This window comes from Oenanthe melanoleuca, chromosome 26 (genome assembly GCF_029582105.1).
Source record: "Oenanthe melanoleuca isolate GR-GAL-2019-014 chromosome 26, OMel1.0, whole genome shotgun sequence".
Taxonomy (NCBI): domain Eukaryota; kingdom Metazoa; phylum Chordata; class Aves; order Passeriformes; family Muscicapidae; genus Oenanthe; species Oenanthe melanoleuca.
Window position 1 is genome coordinate 2,008,275 of NC_079359.1, and position 25,836 is coordinate 2,034,110.

General features: G+C 54.4%; 4 protein-coding genes across 6 annotated transcripts; 2 read left to right on the forward strand and 2 right to left on the reverse strand.

The window, feature by feature from the left end:
• Positions 1-219: 219 nt before the first annotated feature.
• LOC130263590 (11-beta-hydroxysteroid dehydrogenase 1-like) lies at positions 220-3,269 on the forward strand. The gene is made up of 6 exons (XM_056511193.1): positions 220-453; positions 893-1,023; positions 1,192-1,303; positions 1,407-1,592; positions 2,047-2,190; positions 2,611-3,269. Exons 1-6 carry the CDS (start codon positions 366-368, stop codon positions 2,829-2,831), a joined length of 882 nt encoding a protein of 293 aa, XP_056367168.1. The 5' UTR covers positions 220-365; the 3' UTR covers positions 2,832-3,269.
• An 87-nt stretch (positions 3,270-3,356) lies between these two features.
• Positions 3,357-15,743, forward strand: TRAF3IP3 (TRAF3 interacting protein 3). 2 transcript variants are annotated; one of them, XM_056511191.1, is made up of 16 exons: positions 3,818-3,901; positions 4,749-5,029; positions 5,729-5,819; positions 6,226-6,283; positions 6,450-6,474; positions 6,713-6,742; positions 6,959-7,054; positions 9,542-9,613; positions 9,865-10,005; positions 10,660-10,797; positions 11,436-11,571; positions 12,247-12,309; positions 12,387-12,446; positions 12,946-13,100; positions 14,499-14,759; positions 14,897-15,743. In XM_056511191.1, the coding sequence occupies exons 2-16, from the start codon at positions 4,778-4,780 to the stop codon at positions 14,978-14,980; spliced, it is 1,662 nt and encodes a 553-aa protein (XP_056367166.1). In that variant the 5' UTR covers positions 3,818-3,901; positions 4,749-4,777; the 3' UTR covers positions 14,981-15,743. The 2 variants fall into 2 exon arrangements, with proteins under 2 accessions (XP_056367165.1, XP_056367166.1); XM_056511190.1 differs by lacking the exon at positions 4,749-5,029 and having other exon boundaries at positions 3,357-3,901.
• A 6-nt stretch (positions 15,744-15,749) lies between these two features.
• C26H1orf74 (chromosome 26 C1orf74 homolog) lies at positions 15,750-16,900 on the reverse strand. The gene has a single exon (XM_056511194.1). It carries the CDS (start codon positions 16,868-16,870, stop codon positions 16,028-16,030), a length of 843 nt encoding a protein of 280 aa, XP_056367169.1. The 5' UTR covers positions 16,871-16,900; the 3' UTR covers positions 15,750-16,027.
• A 583-nt stretch (positions 16,901-17,483) lies between these two features.
• On the reverse strand, positions 17,484-24,674 carry IRF6 (interferon regulatory factor 6). 2 transcript variants are annotated; one of them, XM_056511482.1, is made up of 9 exons: positions 24,522-24,674; positions 22,716-22,872; positions 21,326-21,502; positions 20,270-20,474; positions 19,712-19,834; positions 19,463-19,609; positions 18,839-19,231; positions 18,355-18,473; positions 17,484-18,055 (listed from the first exon to the last, which is right to left on the reverse strand). In XM_056511482.1, the coding sequence occupies exons 3-9, from the start codon at positions 21,497-21,499 to the stop codon at positions 17,834-17,836; spliced, it is 1,383 nt and encodes a 460-aa protein (XP_056367457.1). In that variant the 5' UTR covers positions 21,500-21,502; positions 22,716-22,872; positions 24,522-24,674; the 3' UTR covers positions 17,484-17,833. The 2 variants fall into 2 exon arrangements, with proteins under 2 accessions (XP_056367457.1, XP_056367456.1); XM_056511481.1 differs by lacking the exon at positions 22,716-22,872.
• Between the last annotated feature and the right edge of the window lie 1,162 nt (positions 24,675-25,836).

Consider the following 25,836-nt stretch of genomic DNA (forward strand, 5'->3'; position numbering starts at 1 on the left):
GGATGTGCACTCATCCCATGGATGTTGCTCTGAGGGGACACTGCTGTCCCAGCCCCCAGGGCAGCCACCAAACCACGCACCCACTGCTCTGTGGAGTTGGAAGCTGCTCAGTGCCTTCTCTCCAGCACTCTCAAAAAGCACACCTGACACTCCTGGCAGGCCAAGGGTGCAAAGGCACAGCCTAAAGTCCAAAGCCACACACTTCATTAGGTTAATGTTTGCTAAATCACTGGCAGGGCAAAGAGAAGGGCCAACAGATACCAGCAAACTTGTGTGAGATAAGAACCAGCTCAAAAGTGCCCAGCTCCATTTGCAAGCTCCAGCCACCTTCACCTCCTCGCTCCTGCCTGTACCCCTGCAGAGGGATGGGATTGCTCCTGAAGATTTTCATCCCTTTGTTGGGAGCAGCACTGGCCTTTTATTTTTATTCAGCACCTGAGAACTTCGATGAAGGTAAGCTGTGGGACAAACAGGCTTTACAAACACAGAGGGGCAGTGTGTGCTGTACACAGGAACCTGGCAGGGCCGGTCAGGGTCAGAGCAGGAGGGCTGGGAGGGCAGACAGGCCCCAGGCAATGGGTCAGAGCACAGGGAAAACTCATGGAATTACACTGGGACACAGTGCCTGACCTCTGTAAATGACTTATTCGGGAAACAAGCAGTTTTCCCACTTTAATCCTTTTACTGGTTGGCTCTTGGTGCTCCTTTGCCAAGCTGGGTGCAGAGCTCAAGCCTCACACGTGCTCCCCACCAAACTGGGATCAGGGACCAGGCTCCAGTGGGGTCTGATGAGGCTGGCAGGGACAGGGAGGAGCCACAGGGACAGGGAAGGGGCACAGGGACAGGGAAGGGCGCAGTGCCCACGGGCTCTGAGCTCTGCCCTGCTCTGCAGAGATGCTGCGGGGCAAGCGGGTGATCGTGACGGGAGCCAGCAGCGGCATCGGGGAGCAGATGGCTTATCACCTGGCACGGATGGAGGCCCACCTGCTGCTCACAGCACGCACAGAGGCCAAGCTGCAGAAAGTAAATGGCGAGCAGGGCAGGCTGGGCTGGGTGTGGATGTTCACCCCTGGTACCCTCCAGATGCGCCCCAGGGCTCCCCCAGCACCAGCCCCATCTGGCCCAGGTGGGAACCGCCTGGGATGGGGGTTCCATGCAGGGCAGTCCAGCCAAGCCCCTTGTGTCCCCCAGGTCGTGGAGAGGTGCCTGGAGCTCGGCGCTGCCTCCGCCCGCTACATCAGCGGCTCCATGGATAGCCCCAGCCTGCCCCAGCAGCTGCTCAGGGAGGCTGAGAACACCTGGGGTGGGTGCTGCGGGTCCCTCCCCTCCCCACAGCACAGCCAGCCCCCAGCAGGCTGCCTGGCTGGGAGAGGAAGGTGCCCAGTGGCAAACGTGCTCTGCCCCAGGTGGCCTGGACATGCTCATCCTGAACCACATCGGCCAGAGCGGCTTCACCTTCTTCAGTGGGGACGTGGAGCACGTCCGAAAGCTGATGGAGACCAACTTTGTGAGCTACGTGGCCTTGGCCACGGCTGCCCTGCCCATGCTGAAGGAGAGCGAGGGCAGCATCGTGGTGGTTTCATCCATTGCAGGTGAGCTGGCAGGGCCCTGCCCACAGCCTGCCAGGGATCCCTGCTGAGACCCTTCAGAAGGCAGAGTCAGGCCACAAGCAGAGAGCTGGGACTCAGGGTCAGCACATGATTTAGATCTTTGGTGCACAACTCAAATCCTCTGGGAAATTTCCATTTTGTGTTGTCAGTCTCTTGGCACTCTCTGCTCACCCTGACATGTGGCAGTGCAGGTATTGAACACACATTTGCAGTACGTGGGCATCTCTGTGGGGATACAGGAGCAGAATCAACTGCACTGGAAGGCACTCTGTGCCATATGCTACATTTTAAACATTCCTGCTTGTGTTTATTTCTTTCAAGCATTCATGACAGCTTATTCCAACACCCTAAATCCCAACGCTGTAGCTCCTGGCACGGCAAGAGGAAGGGAGAGCTGGTGCCTGCCTAGCACCTGAACACTGTGTCTGTGCTCCAGGTAGGATTGCTGGCCCTTTCACTGCTCCCTATTCCGCAACCAAGTTCGCCTTAGAGGGATTTTTCAGCTCCTTGAGGCAGGAATTCATCATAGACAAGGTGAACGTTTCCATCACCCTCTGCATCCTGGGCTACATCAACACAGGTAAGCTCAGCCCATGCCAGGCACAGCCAAGCTGAGCCCACCACCCACTGCTGCTGGAGCCTCCTCTGCAGTGTCTGCACCTCTGGAAACAGGACACAGCTCTTAAAAATGCGTGGCCTGAGAGCTTTGACTCTGCCACCCTCACAGTGAACGCAGGGGAGGCCCTGTAGGAAGGGAAGGGAAAGGGAAAGGGAAAGGGAAAGGGAAAGGGAAAGGGAAAGGGAAAGGGAAAGGGAAAGGGAAAGGGAAAGGGAAAGGGAAAGGGAAAGGTTACAATTGTTACTGTCACTGTTCTAAGCCTGGTTGAACAGCTCTGATGCCCAGAGTTTGTGGGCTGGAGGGTGCCCCAGACACCCCGAGGAGCTGCCGGTGCCTGTGCCCTGCCCCAGCTGCCACGTCCCTGTCCCCTGTCCCTTGCAGAGAGCGCCGTGCGCGCCGTGTCCCACGTCATCCCCGACACGCCGGCCCCCAAGGAGGAGTGTGCCCTGGAGATCATCCGGGCGGGAGCCCTGCGCCACAGGGAGCTGCACTACCCGGCCAGGGCCGTGGGCACCATGCTGCTCACCCACAGCATCGCCCCCGAGCTCCTCGAGTCCATCGTGCGCAGCAACTACCGCCTGGAAAACGTCAGGAGAACGTAGTCCCGAGCTGTGAGGGACACCTGGGCCCAGCAGGATGGGTCTGGGTGGTCACCCAGCTGCCTGGGGGTCCCTTTGCATCGCTGGGGCATCCCTGTGCTGGCACAGGACACTCCAGGGTCTGTAAGGCAGCACAGAAATGTCCTTTCTAGTAATGGGCTCCTGTAAAGGGCTTTTTCCAATCGGGGGCACTTCAGAGAAGTCCTGCAGCAGCATCTGCTGCCAGTGTCCTGCTCACCAGCAGGATTCCTGCTCACCCTGCAGAAACTGTTCCCTCTGGAAAGTCACTGGGGCAGCTGAGCTGAGCCCTGGCCCAGAACCAGGGCTTGGGCCAAGCAGCACAAACCACCCAAAGCCACGAGAGTCTCTGGACCTGGAGATTTTCTGTCACACATCCCTTCCATGCCGGTCTTTGTAAAAATAAATCCAATGTTACTTTGAGATCTCTGCTTTTCCGGGTGTTCCTTCCCACGTGCACAAGCAGGGAGCCCTTATCAGTGCCCAGCACCCTTATCAGTGCCCAGCTGGCTAAACCGACCTCCTCCCGATTTGCATTAACGAAGCTTTCACTTCTCTAAAGACCTTAATGAATTTCTGCCATTCCTGACCTCTCCTCAGCTGCCAAAAACACACTTTTTTTTTCCTCTTTCAAATCTGCAAGAAGCCTTAAAATAATAGCATTACTGTACTTCTCTAAGTCTGGATTTCTCAAAGCCGCTCGGGGAAACTCCGTCCCCGAGTGCCACGAGCAGCTCCATGAGGCAGCACCCAAGCTCTGTGTCACAGGCCAGCACGGGGAGATGCCCCAAAAGATAAGTGCTGGCCCTGCTTGGAGCCAGGCTGGACACTCGGGGCTCCCAGGATAAGCCTGGCCCCGCTGAGAGCCGGGCTGGGAGCACACACAGGAACCGGGGCTCGGCCGCAGCTGCAACGTTTCCTGTTTGACACAGAGCAAAGACAGCCAGAGCCAGGATGAGGTGGTTGGCATGAAGAGGGCAGCTGGGGCGTGTTCCTGCCCGGTAACACCCGGCTCAGCACGGCACTCGAGGGGCAGGACGGGACCCTGGCACCAGGTAAGGGCTGCAGCACCCCCAGCACCAGGCTGCTGGGGCTGGAGGGGAGCAGAGGCTAAGAGCTGCACCAGGCACCTTTTTCCTCTTTTTTCACCCCACTTTTCAGCCCATGCAACTTGCACGGGGAAACTGTAATGTGAACCAGCAAGAAGCACAATTTTTTTTTCTGGTTTCCCTTGAAGCAAGAAGTGTAACAGCTTGGAAAGGAAAGATAGAGGACATGTTTAATTAGAGAGGGTAATTTGGGGTAACAGAAGGAGGAAATAGAGCATTAGCTTGTCAAGAAAGCCTCAAGGGTTTACTCAGCCCAGGGTGAGTAATGGACTGTGTTTCTTTAAGCTTATTCTGCTTTTTGGTGCATTTTTGGTGAACTGAGGCTTTTACAGCCCTGGGACAGGCTGGGCAAGCCAGAGGCAGCACAGGTGGGAGAGGCTGAGCTTTTCCTGATGGGAGGAGATGGATGAGTGGATGGATGAGCAGGACACACATTCAGGCCTTTTCTAAAATGGAGCAAAACGAGTTGGAAAACGCTCAGTATTTGGAGCAGTGTCCTGGCTGGGGCTTGTGGGCACCTTCCCCGCCCAGAGCAAGAGCTAGCCACCCCAAAAACGCTGCTCACCTTCAAAGGACGCCCCTACAGTAAGAGATAGCACCAGGAATGAGCTTTGAGCACAGCTACCATGGAGATTAAAAAGAATTACCGAGCAGATTTTAACAGAAACTAAGAAGCATGGGAGTATTCTACACATGAACGGCGCTCCAGCAGCACTGCCGATACCCCACAACCCTTAAACGCCAGAAACGTTCGATTTTCCCTTAAGCCCTGTGTTTTGGCCCGGTTCCACAGGGCAGAGGCCCCGAGGGGACGAGGCCACCATGCCCAGGAGGGCACGGCCACAGAGGCGCCCGGGCGAGAGCTACGAGGAGCGGAGCGAGCGGAGGCAGGAGGCCAGGGAGGGGATGTGCCACAGGCACAATGTCACCTCCTGCCGCCGCCCCGCCCGGCCAGCGCCTCGGCCACCGCACAGCCCCCGCCAAAGGGAGTTCCTCAGGAGGAGGAACCTGCCTGGAGAGACCCTGCAGGGACAGGAGCCCGAGGCACAAACCGGACCGAGCATCCTGCTCCAGGTAACTGTGCCTGCAGCGCAGCCCAGAGCTCGGCCACCTCTGGAGCATCAGCACCCGGGTCAAAGCACAGCCAGAATGCAGACTGAACAGGCAAACGTGGGCATTTCCCCACGAACTGCAGAGTCAGGCGTGGGGACACACTCACCTCCCTGCTCCTCTCCTGTTTGCCAAGCCCTGAACCACATGGAGATTTTTCTGCCATTTCTCCAAGTACCACTCCAGCTTTTTGCTGCCAGGCTGCAGTTTTGCACTTGCACAAATTCTTTTTTACCCTTGATGAGTGAGGTCCATCCACCTGGCTTCCCTTCATCACCTGTGCTGTGAGCAGGGAGGGTGGAGGAGGCAGGAGACTCCCTGGCACTCGTTACCCACCCTGTGCCACACAGGAGCCCAGAGGGCTCCCTGCCTTCAGGGACAGCTTTGGGAAGGTGCAAACACCCCAGGCAGAGCCAAACAGATCTCCTTGTAAATATATTTCTGTGTAAAATTCCCCGGTGCACCTTGAGGGGTCACAAAGCTGAGTGAGCAGAGAGAGCTGAGCACGATGACACAGACCCAGCCTGGAGCTCCCCGTACGAAGCTCTGGAGCTGCTGCAGCCAAAGCAGCAGATCCCTGGGGATTTGCCACGGCTCCTTGGCATCTCCTCAGGGGCAGCCTGTCCCGGGCAGACCCTGACTCCAGCTGCCCTCTCGTTCCAGCACCCCAGGAGCTGCCCCAGCTTCCCCCCTGCTCAGTCCCAGCTGAGCCTCAGCAGCCCCTGGGGACGAGGGGACTCTGTCAACACCCAAGGTACGTGAGGGATGCTCAGATCTCCCAGCACAATATTCAATTCCCATCTTCCCGGAGCTGTTTGGGATCATCCTCACTCCTGTGTTTTACCGGCCCAGTCTGAGTTTGCCCTGCAGACTGCAAGAATTAGTAATATTTTTCCTGGGGCAGGACAAACCAGCAGCGCTGCTGTGCCCCAGGGCTGCCCTGCTGCTGTCCCGAGATCAGCAGGGGAGGGATTTCACTCGGGATCACTTCCAGCTGCTTCTCTGCCCATCAGAGCAGGGCGTTTCTCTGCCTCCTGTGCCCATTGAGCTGTCCCTGGACACTGAACTGGGAACAATGGGAGCCATCTGGGAAATGAGCATCCTCATGGAAGAGCATCCCCTCGGGGGATCGTTCACACCCTCTCACTTTGCTCCCACAGGAACCCAGACCCTCCCAAATCCCAGCTCAGCAGTGAAAGACTCGAGCCAGCAGACAGAGTAAGCAAAGCAGCTCCTGCCTGGGAATTCCCACAGCTCCCCAAGCCCAAAGCGCTCCCCCTCCAAAAGCTTTGCTGCACAGCACTCACAGCTCAGCCAGGGAGGGGGTGTCCAGCCCGAAGACCCTCCCTGACCCCTCAGTAACACACTTTGTTTTTCATTCCAGCTGGGGAATTGCAGTTTTAAACAAGGTAAGCTAAGCACTGGTAATGACCAGCCTGAAACTGCTGAAAGTTAAACTGCTGTGGAAATATTTCCACTTCCCTGGGAAAACTACCCCAATGGACCCCAGCAGGCTCTCCTTCTCCACCAGAATATAGGCTGTTAATTCACTTCCGTTTAAAAATATTTAGATTTTTGTATCAAGTTCATGACATGTTTATAAACAGAAACAATCCTGTTTTTACACATTTGCCCTTTCCCTTTCAGGAAATGGTGCAGCTCTCCAACTACCTGAAGGTAGGTACCAAACAGTGCTCAGCACCCACTGGGTGCTTTTCATCAAGAATAATACTTTTAAATTAACATTGTATTAATATTGCTAAATCAAGGGGTACTAAAAGCCCAATGTTATCATGGCCAAAAAAGCCAACAGAGCTCAAAGGGCTGGAGCCCCTGGGCTGGGGGGCTCTGGGCTGTCCCCCCAAACTCTGACCATGTCCCCCTTGCCCACAGGAGGCTCTGCACCGTGAGCTGCTGCTCAAGCAGAAGATGGTGATTTTACAGGAGCTTTTGTCCACTCTGCTCCAGGCATCAGAGAAATCCTGGCAGGTACCAGAGAGCTGCAGATCCCCTCATCACCTCCCCTGGCTCCCTGCCCTGCTTCACCTCTCTGCTTAGGGAAGGTGGGACAAGCTCAGCAGAAAAGGGGGGAGCTTGGCCTGAATTTTTCCCTTTTGTGCCCAAAGAGATTATTGCAAAATGCACTTTGCTTTCAGATCAACAGCAGGTCTAAAAATCTGTATTCTTCTGCAAGGTTTGGAGGGGTTTTTTATAGCTTGCCTTTCCCACTGGTTCTTAAATAAAAACAACAGCAGTGAGTGGGGAAGAAATACCAGGGTCATCCTCCCTGTTCCTTTCAGGGATGTATTCTGGGCCCCAACACAGCCCAGAGCCCCAACTCCAAGGCTGTTGGTGCTGAATCATGGCCTGGCATCCTCACAGCTCAAAAATAATCCTCTGGACACCCTGAGACGGGGCCCTTTTTTTCTTCTGTGAGGATGAAAAATTAAGATATTTTATGTAACATAAGAGGTTTTCTTACAGGATCATGAAATCAAACAATTCATGCCATTGTGGCATTAAAAAGTGGTTTGAAAGTTCTGTTGGGGCAGAGAAGCGAGTGATTGGGTGAGGGGGCACAAAAACTTGTGTTAGACATCCTGTGGTCAGAAACTTCCGCCTTTGCTCGCTGCTTCCATATAATGTGAGCAGGAAAAAACACTCACAGGAAGTGGCCACGAAACCTCAGATGACAAACAGGTGGGTGCCCCTCGCTGCTCCTGCTGCAGCAGAGACTTTGCTGCTGCCTCCTGCACGCTGCTTCTCATCAGCCTAAAAACCAGCTTTCCAGCAGCCTAAAACCAGCTTTCCAGCAGCCTAAAACCAGCTTTCCAGCAGCCTAAAAACCAGCTTCTCATCAGCCTAAAAACCAGCTTTCCAGCAGCCTAAAAACCAGCTTTCCATCAGCCTAAAACCAGCTTCTCAGCAGCATAAAAACCAGCTTTCCATCAGCCTAAAAACCAGCTTCTCATCAGCCTAAAAACCCCCTCGGTGCTGGAGCCAACAGGCAGATGCTGCAGCTTGGAGGGGATTCCACGAGGCAGGTGGGGCTGGGGGCTGCTCCAGGGGTGCTGGCAAAGGGAGGGATGGATGGAGCTTTCCCATAACTCTGTGCCATGGAAAGGGAGGGCTGGCTGTTCCTTTCCAGCCTCGGGTGAGATGCCAAATGTTTGTTGTAGCAGCTTTTGAACCCTTTCTAACAGTTGGGTTTCAAAGATGAGCTGTTAAGCACCTGCGAATGATGTGGCAGTAGCTCTTGGAATGGCCAGAGTCATTTTTGAAGTGCTGTTCATGTGTGGTTGGGGTTTGATGGGGCACGTGAAGTTCTGCAGGAGGATGGGGGTGTCAGACTGCAGGGATAAAGCATTTGGCTCCTTCCCCCTCTCACAATTTCATTTCGAGGTCAGAGAGACCTTCCTACCCCAGGAGTGTGCCTTAAATCCCCAGCAGTTGTAAAACTTGCCTTGCTGATTCCAAAATGCTGCCAGTGAAGGATGATGCTCAGTGTGATTAAGGGCCCTTCCAACCCAAACCCTTCCCTGATTTCTGCTCCAAAGCACAGCAAGGGCCTGACTGCCTGTACCTGGCACAGCCACATCTGTGCAGGAGGAAAACCAGGCAGAATATTGCACATCTAAAATTGCTTTTCAAAATTCCACCTACTTACTAAGAGCCTTTAGTTCTTTGCACCAACAACTGAACTGGGAACATTTAGTCTCTGGGACTGTAAACATGCTTCTGTGTGAATTTAAACACTGCTGAGACACCAGGGAGGCTGGTTTTGCTTGGGTCTGTCAGCTATTCCTGCAACATCAAGGAGTTTCTTCTCAGAGTCGTGACTTCAAACAGCAGTGGGCAGAGAGGATATTGGTGTTCTCAGTTTGGTGGTGGAAAAACAGCCTACGTGAACTCTTTGCTGGAAATGTTATCTGAATTTGCATGCAGTCTGCTTCACAAAGCCTGAGCAGCCTGACTAACAACGAGAGGAGATGACAATGAGGAAAATGAATCACCACCAGTGCCCTCCATCCCCCTGCCCAACTGCAGGTGTTGCAACACAGACCCAACCTATTTTCTAAGGAAAGCAGCGAGACAAGACCGTTCCAGCAGCCGGAGCTGGAGGCAGGGAGGGAGCACAAGCAGGGATCAGGGATGCTCGTGGGAACAGGCAGCAGCTGCATTTCTGCCAAAGCCAGACAGAACAGCCCAAAATCCCCTCGCTCCTAACTTGTCATGTCAGTGCCAGCACCTGCACCCGGCAACCAGAGAAACTGCCTCAGGACAGGGTTTCAATCCATCAAAGTTTTACTTCCCCCATTATTGTGAGGCTGGGAAGGTTGACTTGAGCTCTCAGCACTGAAGAGACTGATCTGATTACAGATGAAGGGAGAAAATGGATCAAACCCAACCCAACAAAACATTGGGGGCACATTGTGCAGCTCATTTCACATCTCACTTCAGTTGTTTTTTCCCCAGGGTCAGCTGAACGAAGACAAACTGAGGTGTAAACTACGGGTGCTGGAAAATCAGCTGCAGGCCTGCACCCAGGTAATGTCTGATTCACTGACAAACACAAGTGAAGAAAGGCAGGAAAACAAAAACCAAGCCTTGTAAGTGGGTCGGGTCTCAGTTTCTACATCAATCTGATTAGATACCTATCAAAAAAGGACTTCAACTCCTTGCTGAAGCAATGCTTCACAGCACATTAGCAGTAGCACTTACACACTCTGGGTTTCCTAATACTCAGGTTTGGCAAGGTCAGGAATGACAGACAAGCACTTCAAGCTCTCTTTCTCTAGAGTTACTCAAAGGAGTGTGTGAAGAAGATCCTGATTGAGATGGAGGACCAGAAGCAGGCCTATGAGCAGAAGGCAAAAGAGGCTCTGCAGAAGATGCTGGAGGACAAACTCCAAACAGAGCAGCAGCTGCAAAACTCTCAGGTGAGCAACGTGTCTTACAGCTGGCCTGGCTTTAATTTAGTCCAAGTGTGACAAAGAAAACCCACATGTCAGGGAAAGGTGATGACAAGCTTACCATTAGCAGCAAAGATAAAAAAGTATGAAGTTTGAGCTACTCAGCAAAGCCCAAAGCAGCTTTAATGCAGCCTGTTCTCACTGCACATCAAGTTACAGACAGCTCACAGCTGAGGAAATGCACTCGGGTTTGTCAGCTTGAATTGCAATCCCTTCCCCAGCAGCGTCCCTCTGGGCCATTCCCTGCTCTGCCCACACTGACAGACACCAGAGCACGAGGTCTCCAGAGCTGTTTTTTTCTAGAGTTGCTCATTTATCTGAAAACAGATTTTCCCCAAGAGGCAGCAAACTGCTTTGACCCACAGGATAACTGGTATTTACAGAAAAACAAGAGAGTTTTATCCCAAGCAGCACCAGGCTACAAGCCTGGCAGCACAGGAATGTGTTCCAGAGGGAGCACTGCCCGTCTGGGCTCTGTCCATCAGATGGCATCAGCCCCACACGGGTTTTGTGTGCTGGGGCAGCCAGCACAACCCAGCTGGTGTGACCCAGGGCAGGCTGGCACCTGGGGCACCCACCCCTGGGTCACAGCCACCCCTGGGTCCCCGCTCTCCCCTCCAGAGAAGCCTGGCAGAGACACGAGAGGACCTTGCCTTCTGGAAAGAGCACGACGCCACGCTGAAAGCCGAACTGACCAGGGTGAGCACAGCACACACCGAGCTCAAAAACAGCTTCCAGGCTCTAGAGAGTGAGCTCCAGGTACGTCAGTGCCCTGCAGCAGCAGCTTCCTCGGGAATGTGTGATTGCACTGATGCTGGGCTGCCCAGAGCAGCCGTGGCTGCCCCAAACCTGGCAGTGTCTGGGCTCGGAGCAGCCTGGGCCAGGGGAAAGTGGTGTGGGGGCAGGATGAAATGAGCTCTGATGTCCTGCCCAGCCAAACCAGCCCGTGCCTGTGTCCCCTGTGTCCTCTGTGTCCCCTCTGCCCCCCATGTCCCCTCTGTGTCCCCTGTGCCCCTCTGTGCCCCGTGTTCCTCATGTCTTCTGTGTCCCCTGTGCTCCCTGTGTCCCTTCTGTCCCCTGTGCCCCCCTCTGTCCCCGTGTCTCCCTTGTCCCCTCTCTGTCCCCTCTGTGTTCCCTGTGCCCTCTCTGCCCCGTGTCACGTCTGTCCCTCGTGTCCCATGTGTCCCCTCTGTCCCCTGTGCCCCCTGTGTTCCCTGTTCCCTCTGTCACCTCTGTCCCCTGTACCCCCATGTCCCTTGTGCCCCCCATGTCCCCTGTGTTCCCTCTGCCCCCTCTGTCCCCTGTGCCCCCGTGTCCCCTCTGCCCCCTCTATCCCCTCTGTCCCCCGTGTCTCCTCTGTCCCCTGTGCCCCCCCTCTGTCCCCCGTGTCCCCGCAGCGGGCGGACTCGCAGAACGAGCGGCTGAGCCGGGAGCTGCAGGCGCTGCGGGCGGAGCGCACGGAGCTGCTGCACAGAGCCAGCGCCCTGCGCAGCGACAACGACCGCCAGGCCGGCCACATCCGCCACATCCAAGGTACCTGGGGCCACCACGGGGGGGGTGTGCCCCCAAAAACACGGCAGGGGCGAGGGAAACCTCCTAAACCCGCGGTGCTCAGAGGCTCACAGCTCAACCCGCCACAAAAACTTCTGAGGGTAAAGTCCTCCAAAAGTTGTTCCTGACTAGATTGAAGAGTTCAAAGAAGTGGCTTTGCTGGAGGAGAACTGAAAAATAAAAACCTAAGCTGTGTCCTCAGCTTGGATCAGGGCTTTTCACCCTTGCCAGATCATGGAACTGCACTGTAGCCCTGGGAGATGTGTGGTGATGGGGTTACAGAGGAGCTGATCCTGTCCTGAAGCTCCACTTCAGAGGCATGGAAACTCAACAAGTTATTTTAAATGCATACATGGCTATTTTAAAGCATAATTAAGGAAGAGAATGTGGGTTGCAGTTCTAATCTCTTAACAGGTCTTGCATGAACAGCTTTAAAATAAACCATAAATGACTTGAACGCAAGGCACGAGAGAAAAAGCTGCCAAAAAAAAAGAAAGGGCAGTAAACAGCTAAAAACCCATCCCTTCAGAGAAGAAAGTCCAGGGCAGCCAACAACCTCTGCTCCACTCTACACATGTGGAGAACAGAAAAGTTCCACCCTTGCATAAAGATACACAGATTTACACCAACCTTGATTTCCTTCTATCCTTATTGCAGACAAACTGCAAAAAGAACAAGAGCAGAAGGTAACACTGGAGGAAACAATCAGCCATTTGCAGAGTAAGTAACACAAAAGCACCAAGTTAGAGACATCCTCTAGTGCTGGAGACAATTGATGTTGCTTTTTGTGTTCCCAGACTTGATCCACAACCAGAACAACCAAAGGAAGAGCCAGGAGGTGACGGTGCAAAGGAAAGGTCAGCAAACTTTGTAACCCCTGACTCTAGGAAAAGTCTGCACTGGTTTAGAAGAAAGGGTTATTTTAGAGCTATACAGAATGAGTTGTTTTGCTAGCTAATATTAAAATATAAATGTATTTATGATGGCAAACACTTTAAAAATAAACTGATTTCACTGCAAATTCTACTTCAGTGGCTATGCCATATTTTTTTCCAAACAAAAAACATTCCAGTTTATAATTGCAATTACAGCTGTATTTGACAAAGAGAAAGCAATAAAAAAAAGCATTTTAACTGTCCCTCCCCTCCATTTCTGGCAATTGCTTAGAAATATTGCTCTTAAGATGATGAACTTGTAGCTACAGAAGAGACAGGCCTGTGATAACAACTCAGCTCCTGTGTCTTTGCTTTGTGCATAGCACACAAATATTATCCTTAAACTGTGCTGAGTAAACAAGAGCTGAAGCCTGCCCAGAGCCTGGAGCTGTTTCTCATCAGAAGCCTGACTGTTTTCTAGACCAGGTTTTCACCACACAGACCCCACCTCTCACTCCTGCCAAGGAGAAACAAAACGCTCTGTTAGAGCACCCCGAGGAGGAGGAGGAGGGAACAGACAGTCTGCAGGATGAGATGCAGAGAAGGACATCCCAGCTCACAGCAAAGGAGAACGAGGTGAGGAAATCACTCAGTGCTGGTTCTGCTCCAGCAGAAACCCCACACACCAAAGCTCCTGCAGGTAACCCAGGCTTGGTGTCTCCTCTAAGGATTATCTGCCCTGATTTTCATCCTGATACCACCCTTGCCTAAACCCCTGATGAAGCAGCTGCACACAAGGACAGGGCTGCAGGAGCAGAGCTCTCCCTGTACAAACCCACCCCTGCTCTCACAGACAGCAGAGCCTCCACAGCCTCACAGGGAAAAGCCAAAGCCACACTTTAGGAACCAAGCCCTGAGCAGAAAAGAAGGAGGAAAATAATAACAACAATAAAAATAACAGGAAGGGTCTGCTAACAGGACAACTGGGCTGCAAAAAACCCAACCAACCAAAGCTTTGCAGCCTTTTACACACGCCCTGCCATCCAACAACCTTCTGCCAACCAACAGCCCCTCAATTCTTACAGCAGTATTCAGCCAGCAAGGATTTATTAAAAAGTACTTATAAAAGTAATTCATAACTTACTGTAGCAGAACTAAGAGCCACGGAGAAGAGCTTGTCACATTAACACACAGAGCTGAGGGCACCAGCGCCATCAGGGATCACCCAGCAGCTGCCAGGAGGGTTTATAAAGCACAGTCATGGCAAGAGGGAACAGCTGCAGGGGACAAGACACCCAGGTACCCCCACCCAGGCTCCTGGAGCCTCTGGGCACAGGCAGCTCATTCAGAGCTGCTGCCAATGCCCTGCCCATCAGAACGCCAGGGAGAACTCGCTCCACCTGGGTGGTCAGGAAAAGGGGCCAGCCCTGAGTCCCATCTCCCAGAGGGTTAAAAGGACTGTCAGGAATTGCTGTCAGGATCAGTAAAATGCAGAAGGAATTTCAGGCTGAGGGGCAAACCCTGACAGGAGTCTGCATTCCACATCTTCTTACTTGCACACTCCTGTGGCTGTAAAAATCACATTTTTCCTTTCCCCCATGCTGGCAGCAGAGGCAGACAGGTGTGGGATGCAGGCAGGCAGGTGTGGGATGCAGGCAGGTGTAGGATGCAGGCAGGTGTGGGATGGAGGCAGGCAGGTGTGGGATGCAGGCAGGCAGGTGTGGGATGGAGGCAGGTGTGGGATGGAGGCAGGCAGGAGTGGAATGCAGGCAGGTGTAGGATGCAGGCAGGTGTGGGATGGAGGCAGGCAGGTGTGGGATGCAGGCAGGTGTGGGATGCAGGCAGGTGTGGGATGCAGGCAGGCAGGTGTGGGATGCAGGCAGGTATGGGATGCAGGCAGTTGTGGGATGCAGGCAGGCAGGTGTGGGATGCAGGCAGGTGTGGGATGCAGGCAGGCAGGAGTGGGACGCAGGCAGGCAGGCACTGCCCCAGCACCCCGCTGCAGTAACGCTGAGCTGTGCTCTGTCCCTGCAGGTTCACCAGGATGCTCGGGCAGCAGAGCTGGGCTGTGCCCTGCTGCGGGCGCAGCGCTGCAGCCGCTGCAGCAGCCCGGCCGCCCGGGGTGGGTGCAGCCCCCAGGGGACCCCTCGTGCCCAGGACCCCCCCTCGCTGTGCTGGCAGTGCTCGGAGCTGCGCTCGGAGCTGGAGGCGCTCAGCGAGGAGTACCAGTCCTGCCTGAGCCGGCTGCGCCAGTGCCGCGCCGAGCTCAGCCGCCCCCAGGGCAGCCAGGCACAGGTGGGAGCTCCTGTCCCCGCCCCAGCCCGGCACTGACCCCTCTGTGCCGAGCACAGGGAGGAATGGCGTGTTTGCCAGGCTGGGATGAGAAGTGCCTTTTCCCAGCACACTCCAGTAACACAAGCTTCTCCTGGCAGAGGCAGCGCGGCCCCTGGATCCCTCTCCTGCTGGCAGTGGCCGCAGTGGCCATCGCCACCTTCCTGGCGAGTTACAGGCTGTGAAGGAGCTCCCTGATGACTGACTTCACTGCGGGAACTGACCTCTGCTTCACCAAAACCCCACCCCACCTTCTGCTGCTGTGTGTGTGCACATTGGGTTGGATCCTGAGCTGGCCTCACTCCAGACAGGTCTCAGTGACCACGGGGACATCACTCCTGCACTCAGCTGCTGTGGTTCCTCTGTTCCTGCTGGAGGCTGCACTGCCCAGTCCCTGAGGCACAGGGGGACAAAGCCCCTCTGGCTGCTGCTGCTGTGGCTGCACAGGTTGAGAGGGACAGGGCACTCTGTGCCCTTGGCATCCAGCCTGCCTGGGTTCCATGCCCCCCAAGTATCCCTCCTGTATTTATTGCCTTCCTAAATGGGAGGTACTCGTCCTGAGCCATCCCAACTCTTACCTGACAAAGAAACCCAGCTCAGGAGGGTCCTCAGCACAGTCTCCTGTGTCCTGAGCAATCCTACCCCACACCCACCAGGCCCTGTTCTTGTGGCCTCCAGCCTCTCTTGGGGCCGAGCATCTCCCCAGCCGCACCTGCTTCCCTTTCACTGCCAGCCCCACATGAATTAATCAGAGACAGGGGTTTAAAGTCCCTTTTGCAGCTGTGCCATGCAGGTTTTACAGCAGCACTTGCCTTTCACTCATGTGCAGGCTCAGACACAACACAGGCCATGACACCAACACATGGGAAATAAATAGAACTGAAATATACACGTAACATACACGTAGTAAATACCCACGGAGCCTACAATAAACTTCACAAATTCAAAGCACCATGGTGTTCAAATAATTTATTAACCTTCAGCTGCCCACTGCAAATAAATACCCACTGACTTTGCAGGGTGCAATGTGCAGGCAGGCAGGACTGAGGCTGCAGAGCACACGTGTCCACACACTTGGTTTTTTAAAGAATTTGGTTTTGCCACCGGCCCGCGGTGACTGTCACAATTCAGCCTTCAGTGCTCAAGGACCACGAGGGATGCAGGGGACTGGATCTTCTGCCTTGGTCCCTGACGCAGCGAGGAAGGCTAAAGAGTCACAGTGTGCTCGTGTTTCACAAGGCAACCGCTGGAAGAGACACGACCTCGCTGGAAATGCAGAGATCTACAAACTCAGTCTGAGCACTGAAAGCCTCCCTGAGCTCGCGGCACCAGGCATCCAGCACATCCCCGAGCTGGGCGCACAGACTCTCCGGGACGCTGAAGGAGCAGATCCGGACCCTGAGCCCGTCCTGGATGCGGGGGCAGGCGGCCTGCGCCGTGAACACCCGCAGCGGGGTCAGCGCCAGGCAGTTCTCGGCGCCCTGGGCGAACGTGTACACGGCGGGGTAGCCCAGCAGCACCCCGGCCACGGTGCACAGGTTCCAATCGCCGGGGGCGACCTCGCTGGCGGTCACCGGCTCGGCGCCGGCGGCCTCGGCGTCCCGCAGGTGGCCCAGCAGGGCGGCGAGGTGCCGGAGCGCGGGCCGGGCCTCGGCCGGGCCGCAGAGCGCCGGGCGCCGCCGCGCCGCCGACACCTCCACGAGCGGCGGGGCCCGGGAGCGCAGCGCGGCCCGCAGCCGGCCCCGGGCCAGCGCCGGCCGCAGCACCAGCGCCGAGCCGCCCAGGCCCAGCACGTGCAGGCGGCCCGCGGCCAGCCCGGCCTCCCGCAGCCGGCCCAGGTACCGCCGCAGCTCGGCCGGGCCCGCGTTCCCGCAGTCCCACAGCAGCGCCGGCTTCAGCCCGGCCGCCACCGCCAGCACCTCCCCGGCCGCGTGCAGCGCTCGGGCCGCGGGCAGCCGCCGCCTCCGCCCGCAACCGGAGCCGGGCCCCAGAGCCTCCCGGGCCGCCGCCACCAGCAGCGGCACCGGCAGCGGCCCCGGCACCGGCACCGGCAGGGACTCGGGCCCCGCCGCCATCAGCGGAACCCGGCGCGGATCCGGGGCGGGCCCGAGCTCGGCACGGCCCCAGCGCAGACACCGCCTGTGGGCGGGAGCGCTCGCACGGCCGGGAGCAGGGCTGGGAGGAGGGAAAAGGGCCTGGAGAAGGGCGCCAGACGGGCTGGGAAAAGGGCTGAGAGTCCGGCTGGGGTAGCGCCGTGGCCTCGAGAAGGACCGGGAGAAGGATCTCGGCACCGGCATAGCCGGGAGAAGGGCCGGGAGCCGGGCAGGAAAGGGCCGGGAGAAGGGCGGCAGAAGGGCTGGGAGAAGGGAAAAGGGCCGTGAAAAGGGCAAGGAGCAGGGCCCGCACCTGTGCACAAAGCAGGGACAGGACAGGGACGGGACCCAGCCGTGTTGAAGCCGCTGACAGCTCTGTACCATCACTGGGTGCTCAGGCTTGTACAGATGTGAACGATCAGCCCCAGGAGACTGGAGGAGCTCCACTGGTCCCTTCCAACCCCGTTCTGTTATATTTGCATTTACAATGTCTGCATATACACATTCCTGTAAAAAAACCCCACACTGTAAGGAATATCAGCCTTCGAGGTTGCTCCTACAGCCCCGTTAAAGAGAACACAATTAGACAAGGTAATATTGTCCAGGCACGTTTAATAGAGCACAGATTATTTTCTTTCTCCTCCTCTAATGATCAACTGTTTATATACATTGTATTAATAGCAGATTAAAAATTTTACAGAATTGAAAATCTGATTTACACGGAGGGGTTGCTTAAGCAAACAGGCGTAAAGGGTGAAGGAGTGAAAAGTGTTCCTGTAATCCCCTCTGTTTTGAGCCAAAACAAAAGCACCACAGACCGCTAACATTGTGGAATCAGATGACGAGATGTACAGATTTTATTTATTCAGATTAAAGCAAGGCACTGGTTAAGGAACACTTGTGTATATGTACAACTAGGGAGCCCCGGGGGAAGCCGAGGGCCGGTCACTGTGCTGGCAGTGGCTGTGCCATGTGCATGGCCGGGGCCTGCATGGGCCAGCCCTCCTGGTGGTTCTGCAGCAGCCGGTAGAGCTGCTTCAGGTGCGCCACGATGTTGTCCTTGATGTCCGGCGTGGAGATCTGCAGCCGCACGCTGCCGCTGTCGAAGGAGCGCGTGAAGTCCCCGGAGAACATCTCGTAGATCATCCGGGCCACAACGGGGATGACCTGATAAAGAAAAAGTCCCTTTTCTCAGCCTAAAGGCACATGGAATAAATATCCTTGTGACTCTGCAGGAACCCGTGTCCTGCATGCAGCGATGGTTTCCACAGTACCCTAAAATGCACTCACAAACCAGTTCTATCCAGCACGTCACATTTTTATTTCCCCTCCGAAATCACCAGTTTTACTGGAGTTTTCCTGGTGGCAGTAGCCACAGCAGAAAAGAACCGGTCTCAGTATGCACAGGAATTGATCCCAAACCCAACAAGGCTGGCACATGTCACCCCAGAGCCCCTGAGCCCTACCTGCACCACAATCAGCTTCCTCTCCCTGGGTTTTCCATCAGGCCACTCTTCTCCAAAACAGAAGTAGATCTCATATGGTGGCTGTTTCTCAATTTGTCCCTTCTGATGGGCAATCAGCTCTAGGAGGAAAAGCAGAGTGCTGCAGGGCCGTCCTCTTTAGGCTGGAAACACCCACAACATCCCACCTCATTGCATCACCCCAGGTCTTGCCTGCACACTGTTCTCTCCCACCTCTCACACAATTACAGCTCACTCCTTGCACATGAAGTGCTTTCTTTAAAAGCAAGGCACTCTGGTGTCCCTCAGAGCATTAAAAGAGTGTACAGTGCCTTTCTCCTGCCACACATCCGCTCCAAACTCCCCTGAAGTCAGGGCAGCAGTGGCCCCGACCCGCTCTCCACACCTGGTGCATGCAGGCAGAGCCCCACGCAGAGCACCTTGCCCACAGTGTCCAGAGCTGCTTGCCAGAGCAGAAGTTACCTACCGCTCAGGAACGTTTCCAGACAGAAGAGCTTGACCTTCTTCTGCCTCTCGATGAGATTTGGGGTGGTGGAGGAGGGGGCGCAGGGCCCAGACCAGTACACCTTGCACTGGCAGAGCCGCACGGCGTAGATGGCGTGGCCGCTGACCTCCAGGATCAGTCCCCTGTCCATAACATCCAGCAGCCGGCTCGTGAAGATCTTCTGCCTTTCATTGGTGATCTGCTCCGTCCCTGGGAACTTGACCTGCTCCAAACTGATGGGCCCAAAGAGCTCCTCCTGGTCTGGCATGGGACCCAGCTCTCCGTAGAACAGTCTGCAGCCCTGCGGGTTGCTCACGGTCGTCGTGGGTCCGGTTTCCTTCCCTCGATACTCAAACTTGATTTCTAGGTCTGTCACTGAGAGAGAAACCGTCAGTGTGGCTTTTCCTGGGGCAGCAGCAGCAGGGACACCAGGCAAACCCCGCTGCCCTCACAGGGATGTTTAAACCACACACAGCTCTATTTAAAATACACAAGTTCTCCTCACTCACACACAAACAGCCACAGGAAAAAAAAGGGCCAAACACTATTCTCAGTGGGGTTTTAAAGCACAAAAGCAGCAGCACTGCTACAAGCCCACGCACGTACTTGGCAGGGAGCTGATCCAGAGCTCGGGGCTGCTGAAGAAGTCGTGCTGCAGCGCCGTTGGGGGCATTTCCATATCCAGAGGTTCGTTCTTTGGCCACACAGTTTCAGGGCTGCAGTTTTCTGCATTGGCTGGAGCCATTGGAGAATCTACAACAAGGCAACAACTCTCAATAAATCAAGATTTCATTTCAAGCGTGTGGCAATTTACAAACAAATACCGTCACTAATACATTAGTCTGTGCCACCAACCATTGATATTAAGAAATGGAAACGTCTCTTGAATTGGGACATGCTGAGATTGATTCAATTCTTCTTCCTCTTCATCATCAAGATCATTATCCTTTTCATCCCACGGAGCTGAGCCAGTGGAACCTGCAAACAAGCACATCCTTGTGGGTGGATGATGAAGCATGAAACACTGAAAAAAAATTCATCTTCATATTGGATATTAATTTGTGTATTTCTCCAATTTCAGTGAAAAGGATAAATCTGATCCACACAACATGCTAATTTCAGTTTAACATATAATTCTAGAAAGCAAAGGTTGAAGTATTGATGAAGTAAGACACAGCATTACCAATATTAGGCTGTTTAGCAGGAAAAGATACAACTGTGTTCAGCTTTATTAATTTTAGGCCTACAGCATGGTCCAAAGTCCTTTTAGTTTAAGTACAGGCTTCACCTAGCAGTGCTGCTGCTGCTGCACAAGGGCAGCTGGAGAGTTAATGCAGAGGGAAGGAGCTGCCTTGGCCCAACGCCTGCCCAGGAGCCAGCCCAGGAGCCAGCCCGTGGCAGCAAGGCCCTCACCTGGATTAATGATTGATCCCTGCGACTGCGGGATGTCACACACTTCATAAATTTTAATGGGGTTCATGGGCACCTCCTTGGTGCCATCGTACATCAAGTTAAACTCCCGGCTCTTGTTAAGCGCACACCGGAGCTGGGCTTTCCACTTCGCAGGGTCGGGCTCGTCCACTCCTTCCTGGTACTTCCCTGTTTCCACAGCCCATGCCTGGGGACAAAGTACAGCCAGCTCAGTCCAGCCCTCCCCAGAGCAGCTTTTATCAGAAATCAAACTTCCAAACAAATCCACCGTAAAATCCTTCTCTTGCAGAAGTCCTAATTAGAGCTCTCATGATAACAAAAAAATGGAAATTCCCTCTTTAATAGTTTTTGCCATTAAAAGAAAGTGAAGGAAAAAAGATATAAATCCAAATTCCAAAAGAACGTTCACAAATCTGGGTTAGAGATTTTGTGGGTCTCAGATTCAACACCAGAAGTAATTTTTGACAGGGAGCCTGTGCAGGAGGAATGGACTCGGTTAAAATGGAGTGGAATGACAGCCACAGACATCCAGCTGGCCTCTCCCTCTCTCACCCCAAAATCTGATTATTGGTCCAAGATAACCCTCCAAGACAGAGGTCAGAAATTCCTCAGAGGAGTGCAGGGAGTTACAGGGAATCCCTTGGGATAAGAATATTAGGGACAGCAGCGATGAGTGCTTGTGATGAGCTTGTGGTGGACCTCTTAAGGCTTATGTAACAGCGTTTCATGGTTTGCTGCCAAGAACAAGCCAGTGACCACATCCCAGCCCGAGCAGATGAAGCCAGCAGCAGTCATCTTCCAGAGCCCATGGATCACACAGCACCTGGCCTTAGGTGGTGGGAAAGGGTTAAAGAACTCAGCCCCATCTCAGGCAGTGCCAAGCTTGGCATCCAGGTGCACAGAGCGGCTTTTCTGAGGTCAGATAAATAAAATGTTCCTGCAAACAGCTCCCAAGATGCCTGTCCAGCTCCTGGGCCAACAATCCAGCCCTTTGTGTCCGTTCGGAGCCGTGGGATGCCCCAGCTCTCCCTGCCTCACCTTGAAGATGGTGTTCTCCTCCTCGTGCTGGGGGCTGTGCCGAGTCGCGTGTTTCCAGGGGATCTGGAAGCGCTTGGCCTCGCGGTTCAGCCAGACCAGCCCGGGGTACATCCCGCTGTCCACCTGGGCCACCAGCCACGGCTTCAGGCGCACCCGGCGCGGGTGGAGGGCCATGGTCTGCAGGGGGGACAGCAGAGCCATGGCTGCAGGTTACTCGAGCCTCACTTGCTTCAAAGAAACTGAATCCATTTCACGAGAAAGGGCCCTGTGCTGTGTCCCTGCTGTTGTTTGGATGGCACTGCACCCTGAAAGCACCAATTCAGATTCAGCTGGGTGACTCCTCTGCCAGGAGCAGTCCCACACACGTCCCTAAGCGAGGCCCAGAACTGTTACCAGGATAAGAGCTCACATTCAGCATTCCAGAGCTCAGTTACTTGTGCTCAGCCAGCACACGGAGGGCAAGCTCTGAGCAGACCTGGGCTACAAACCCTGGGCAGGAGGTAAAGCCACGAACAAGCCACAGCAAGAACACACAGCAGAGTTCCCAAAGCCTCCACGTGCACCTTGGAGAGGGGGCTGGTGTGATCTCTGCTCCATCAGTCCTGTCACACTCACAGCGAGCAGGAGAAAGGCTCGTCCTGACTGGGAGGCTACAGGGGCCAGCCTGAGGCACAGGGGCTGTTTTACCACAGACTCTGAAAGTCATTTTATGACTTTTCCATGAATGCCCTGAATGCAGCATAATCATTGGCAAACAGCAATGACCTGTAATAACCAGGATGTTTATCCAGAAGGACATGAACTGCAGGTCTGCCTGCACTGCTGCTAAAAATCGAGCGCTGTTTACTTAATGTTTTTGTTAAGTAGCCCTGTGTTGCTCATACAACTGCAGCCAGCCAACAATATTTTCCTTGCGTAGAACAAAGCCAAACAAAATTAATTCGTGTCCCTCTCTAAGAGGAGGCAACATTCAGTATCTTTAGATTTTGTGAGGGGATTTCTGCACTGCACTGTGCTCAGAAGGTGCATCGCCCATACTCATTTGTAAATCCTGAAACAGAGGTGAGAAATTACAAATATTCCCAGTAATAAAGCAGTTACAGGACAAGTAAAACCTTTGCCATAAGCCCTGAATATTGCTGGAGGAGTTGCAAAATGCATCTGGTAGCAGAGATGGAGAAGATTAAAAAAAAAATCCTATCCAAGAACTAGTCTAGGAACAGGTTTTATTTGTTCAAATACCTGCAGATCCCATTCAAATGCAAGCGTTCACACAAAATTAATCCAAACACAACTCAGTTTATCTGTTTATCTTTTCTGCAAAGAAAATGTTCAGCTTCAACTGCAAACCATCTTTAAATAATAGTTTGAAAATGTGTGGGCACATTACCAGACTGTTTCCCAGGAGCTGCAAAGGATCAGGAAGCAATCATCAAAATTATTTTAATGCTGCTCCAACTCTGCTGTGTTGGCTCTCCATGTTGAAAATGCTGTCAGAATTAAATCTTCTGAAGAGTGCTTGCAAAGACACAAAGTCCAGGTTAATCCTGAACTTAGAATGGAGACCAAAATCAGGCACTGATTCCTCTTGAGAAGGACAAAAAGTGACATTTTGAAGAATCCTTACTGGGGCTGGTTTCCACCACCTCTTTTACACTTAACTTTACAAGCAGTCCCTGCTAATAACGCGTGCTGTGCACACACAGTTTGCAAGACAAGGAGTAAATTCAGATGCCCAGAACAGCAGATTTGTGCTGGCTGGGATTGTCCCTGGGCCCGCAGACAGCGTCTGTCAGTGCTCCACACTACAATGCTTTATGACCTTTTATCACCAATGACTTGTTGACACAATAACTGAGAGCAAATCAACTTGAATCCCATTGCTGGGCTCAGACGGTGAGTCAGCCTCTTACAACCTTCAACTTCGATCCGGTGGGTTCCACCGATGCCAGAGACCTGGGGAATGCCTGTGCACATTCACGGCTCTGCCAAGGCAGGCTTGGCCCCTCTCGAGCCTCCCCAGCGCACAAAGCCAGGGACTATCCAATTCCCACTCACTTTGGGAGGTGTTCGGGGATAATTAGCACATCCCCGTCCTGCTAATGCATCTCTGGTCAGTGATGTAATTACTCCCTGTACCCTAATTATTAGTATTTCTCCTTGAAGGCATTCAGCCCAACGAGAACAAACTCGGGAAGGAGCAGCCGGCCTGCAGCACTCCCCGGAGGGCTGCAGAGGAGTGACCAAGGTCAGGGACAGCCCCGGTCAGCTGTGCTGACACTCGGGGCCCTGCTGAGCTCCAACAGCACACGGAGCACAGGAAAACCGCCCTGAAACCCAACTCAGCTTTGCTGCACAGATGCTTTCACTCCCCACCGCAGACCCAAATTTATTCAGTGTTCCTGCTCCACCTCATCCATTAAAGCCTCTGAAGATGGAAGGGGATCCTGGGGTTCACTGCTGCGAACCCACAGACTCTGCTCCTTCCTTGTTACCTTTGTTTGACTTCATTATCCTGGATTTCACGGTCCTGTATTCATTTTCTCAAAGGCAAACCTTCCCCCAGAGAAACAGGCTGAATTTCCATCTGACGCTGAATCACCTCCCTGCACCGGGAACCTTGGGTTCCCACATTTCAGAGGTCTCCGGGTACATCTCCTGCTTCGCACCACCCCTGCTGCCCCCAACACACCCGAGCACCTTTAACTCTTTGAATTCCCAGTTTGCGCACCCCAATCTGGGCACCTCAGCCCCTGAAATTGGAATGGGCACGAGTTGTTACACAAACTGTTTTGGGGTTTTGGGGTGTAACAGCTGCGATCCGAAAACTGCAGCGGGTGAGGGGGGTGGTGGGAAAACCCCAGCCTTGCCCTAACTTTAGGCCTGGCTTTACACCGCCCTGAAAGGCGTAGCCCGGGGCCAGCGCAGCGCAGCCGAAGGCAAGGAGCGCTAAATGGGCATTTCCAGCGGGCTCTGCCCCGCCGGCTGCGCCCGGCCCCGCACGGCGCCCCCGCACCGCCGCCCTCGCAGCGGGGCCGGGGCTCTGCAGCCCCCCGAGCCCCGCACGGAGCGCCCCGAGCCCCCTCCGCTCCAGCCCCGCTCCCGCACCCAGCCCCACGCGGGACGGGGCCGCGCCCGGCGGATCCCGGGCCGGGCGGCTCCGGGGCCGGTGCCGTCCGATCCCCGCACAGCTCACCGCAGCTGTCCGCTTGTCCGTCCGTCTGCCCGTCCGTGGGGCTGGGGCGGGTCCGTCCCGCGGGGGCTCGGGGCCGCCCCGCGGGGCCCGCGCGTGGGGCAGCGGCGCTCGGGCAGCGGCGGCCGCGCTCGCCCAGCGCCCGCCCCGCCTCACCTGCCCCGTCCCGCCCCGCCTCACCTGCCCCGCCTCACCTGCCCAGGTGCGCTCGGCGCAGCCGCGCCGCCCGCCCCCGCCCCGCCCCGCCCCGCTCCCGCAGATCGCCCCCGAACTCCGCAAATCCCCCCGAACCCCGCAGGAGGAATCACCCCTCAGTCCCGCCCCCCTTCTGCCGTGGCTCTTTTCTTTTCCAATTGAATGTTTAGGAAGCTTCCAAACGGGATATTTCCCCCCCCCACACACACCCGGTAAATGGAGTATCTAGGAAAAGAAGTTTGCTTTTAAGCGGGGTATCTTTGCCTTTTAAATGGAATATTTTTGGAAGAAAACATTAAGTTCCTGGGCTCTTTCACAGGTCAAGGCATACTCAGCTGAGTCATAGAATCATAGCATAATTAAGGCTGGAAAATACCTCTAAGACCATCGAGTGCAAACATTAACCCAGCACTGCCGTGCCCACCACTAACCGTGCCCCTTGGCACCACATCCGCAGGGTTTTGAACATTTCCAGGGACGGTGGCTCCACCACTTCCCCAGGCAGCCTGTTCCCACGCTTGTCCATCCTTTCAGTGAAGAAATTCTCCCAAATATCCAATCTAAACCTTCCCTAGCACAACATTTGTTCTTGTCCTACATCCATATAAATCCATATCCAGTCAATGATAGCACAGTTTTTTCTCTGAAAAGCAGGAAAACGTCTCTCTTCCCTGCCTCCAAGCCCGCTCTGGGGTCACACCTACCCCTGGGAAGGGGCTCAGCAGCTTCTCCCTGGTCCCTCTGCAGCCTCCTGCCCTCCAGCCTCACGTCTTATTTATTTTCCTCGTAGGTGGAGAACCGTGACTCAGTGGTGAATCTTGGTTTCAAGGATCATACAATACTTCACTATTCAGTTTCAATGAACTAGGAAAGAAAAAAAAAAATGGGAATTTCCCTTCTCCTTCTCACTGTGAGCACTGTGGATAATGCTGACTTTGGGAAGGGTGACTTACACCCACAGCTCAGTCCCAAGCCAAGAGTTTGGAACTAGACAAAATCTTGGAGATCTTCACACAGAGACAAAACAATTCACTGTTTTTCTGGGGAAGTTTGCCTTGCTGGATGCCAAGTGCAAGGTAAATATTTCAGGCTTCATTCAGCATGGAATTCCACTCAGAGGAAA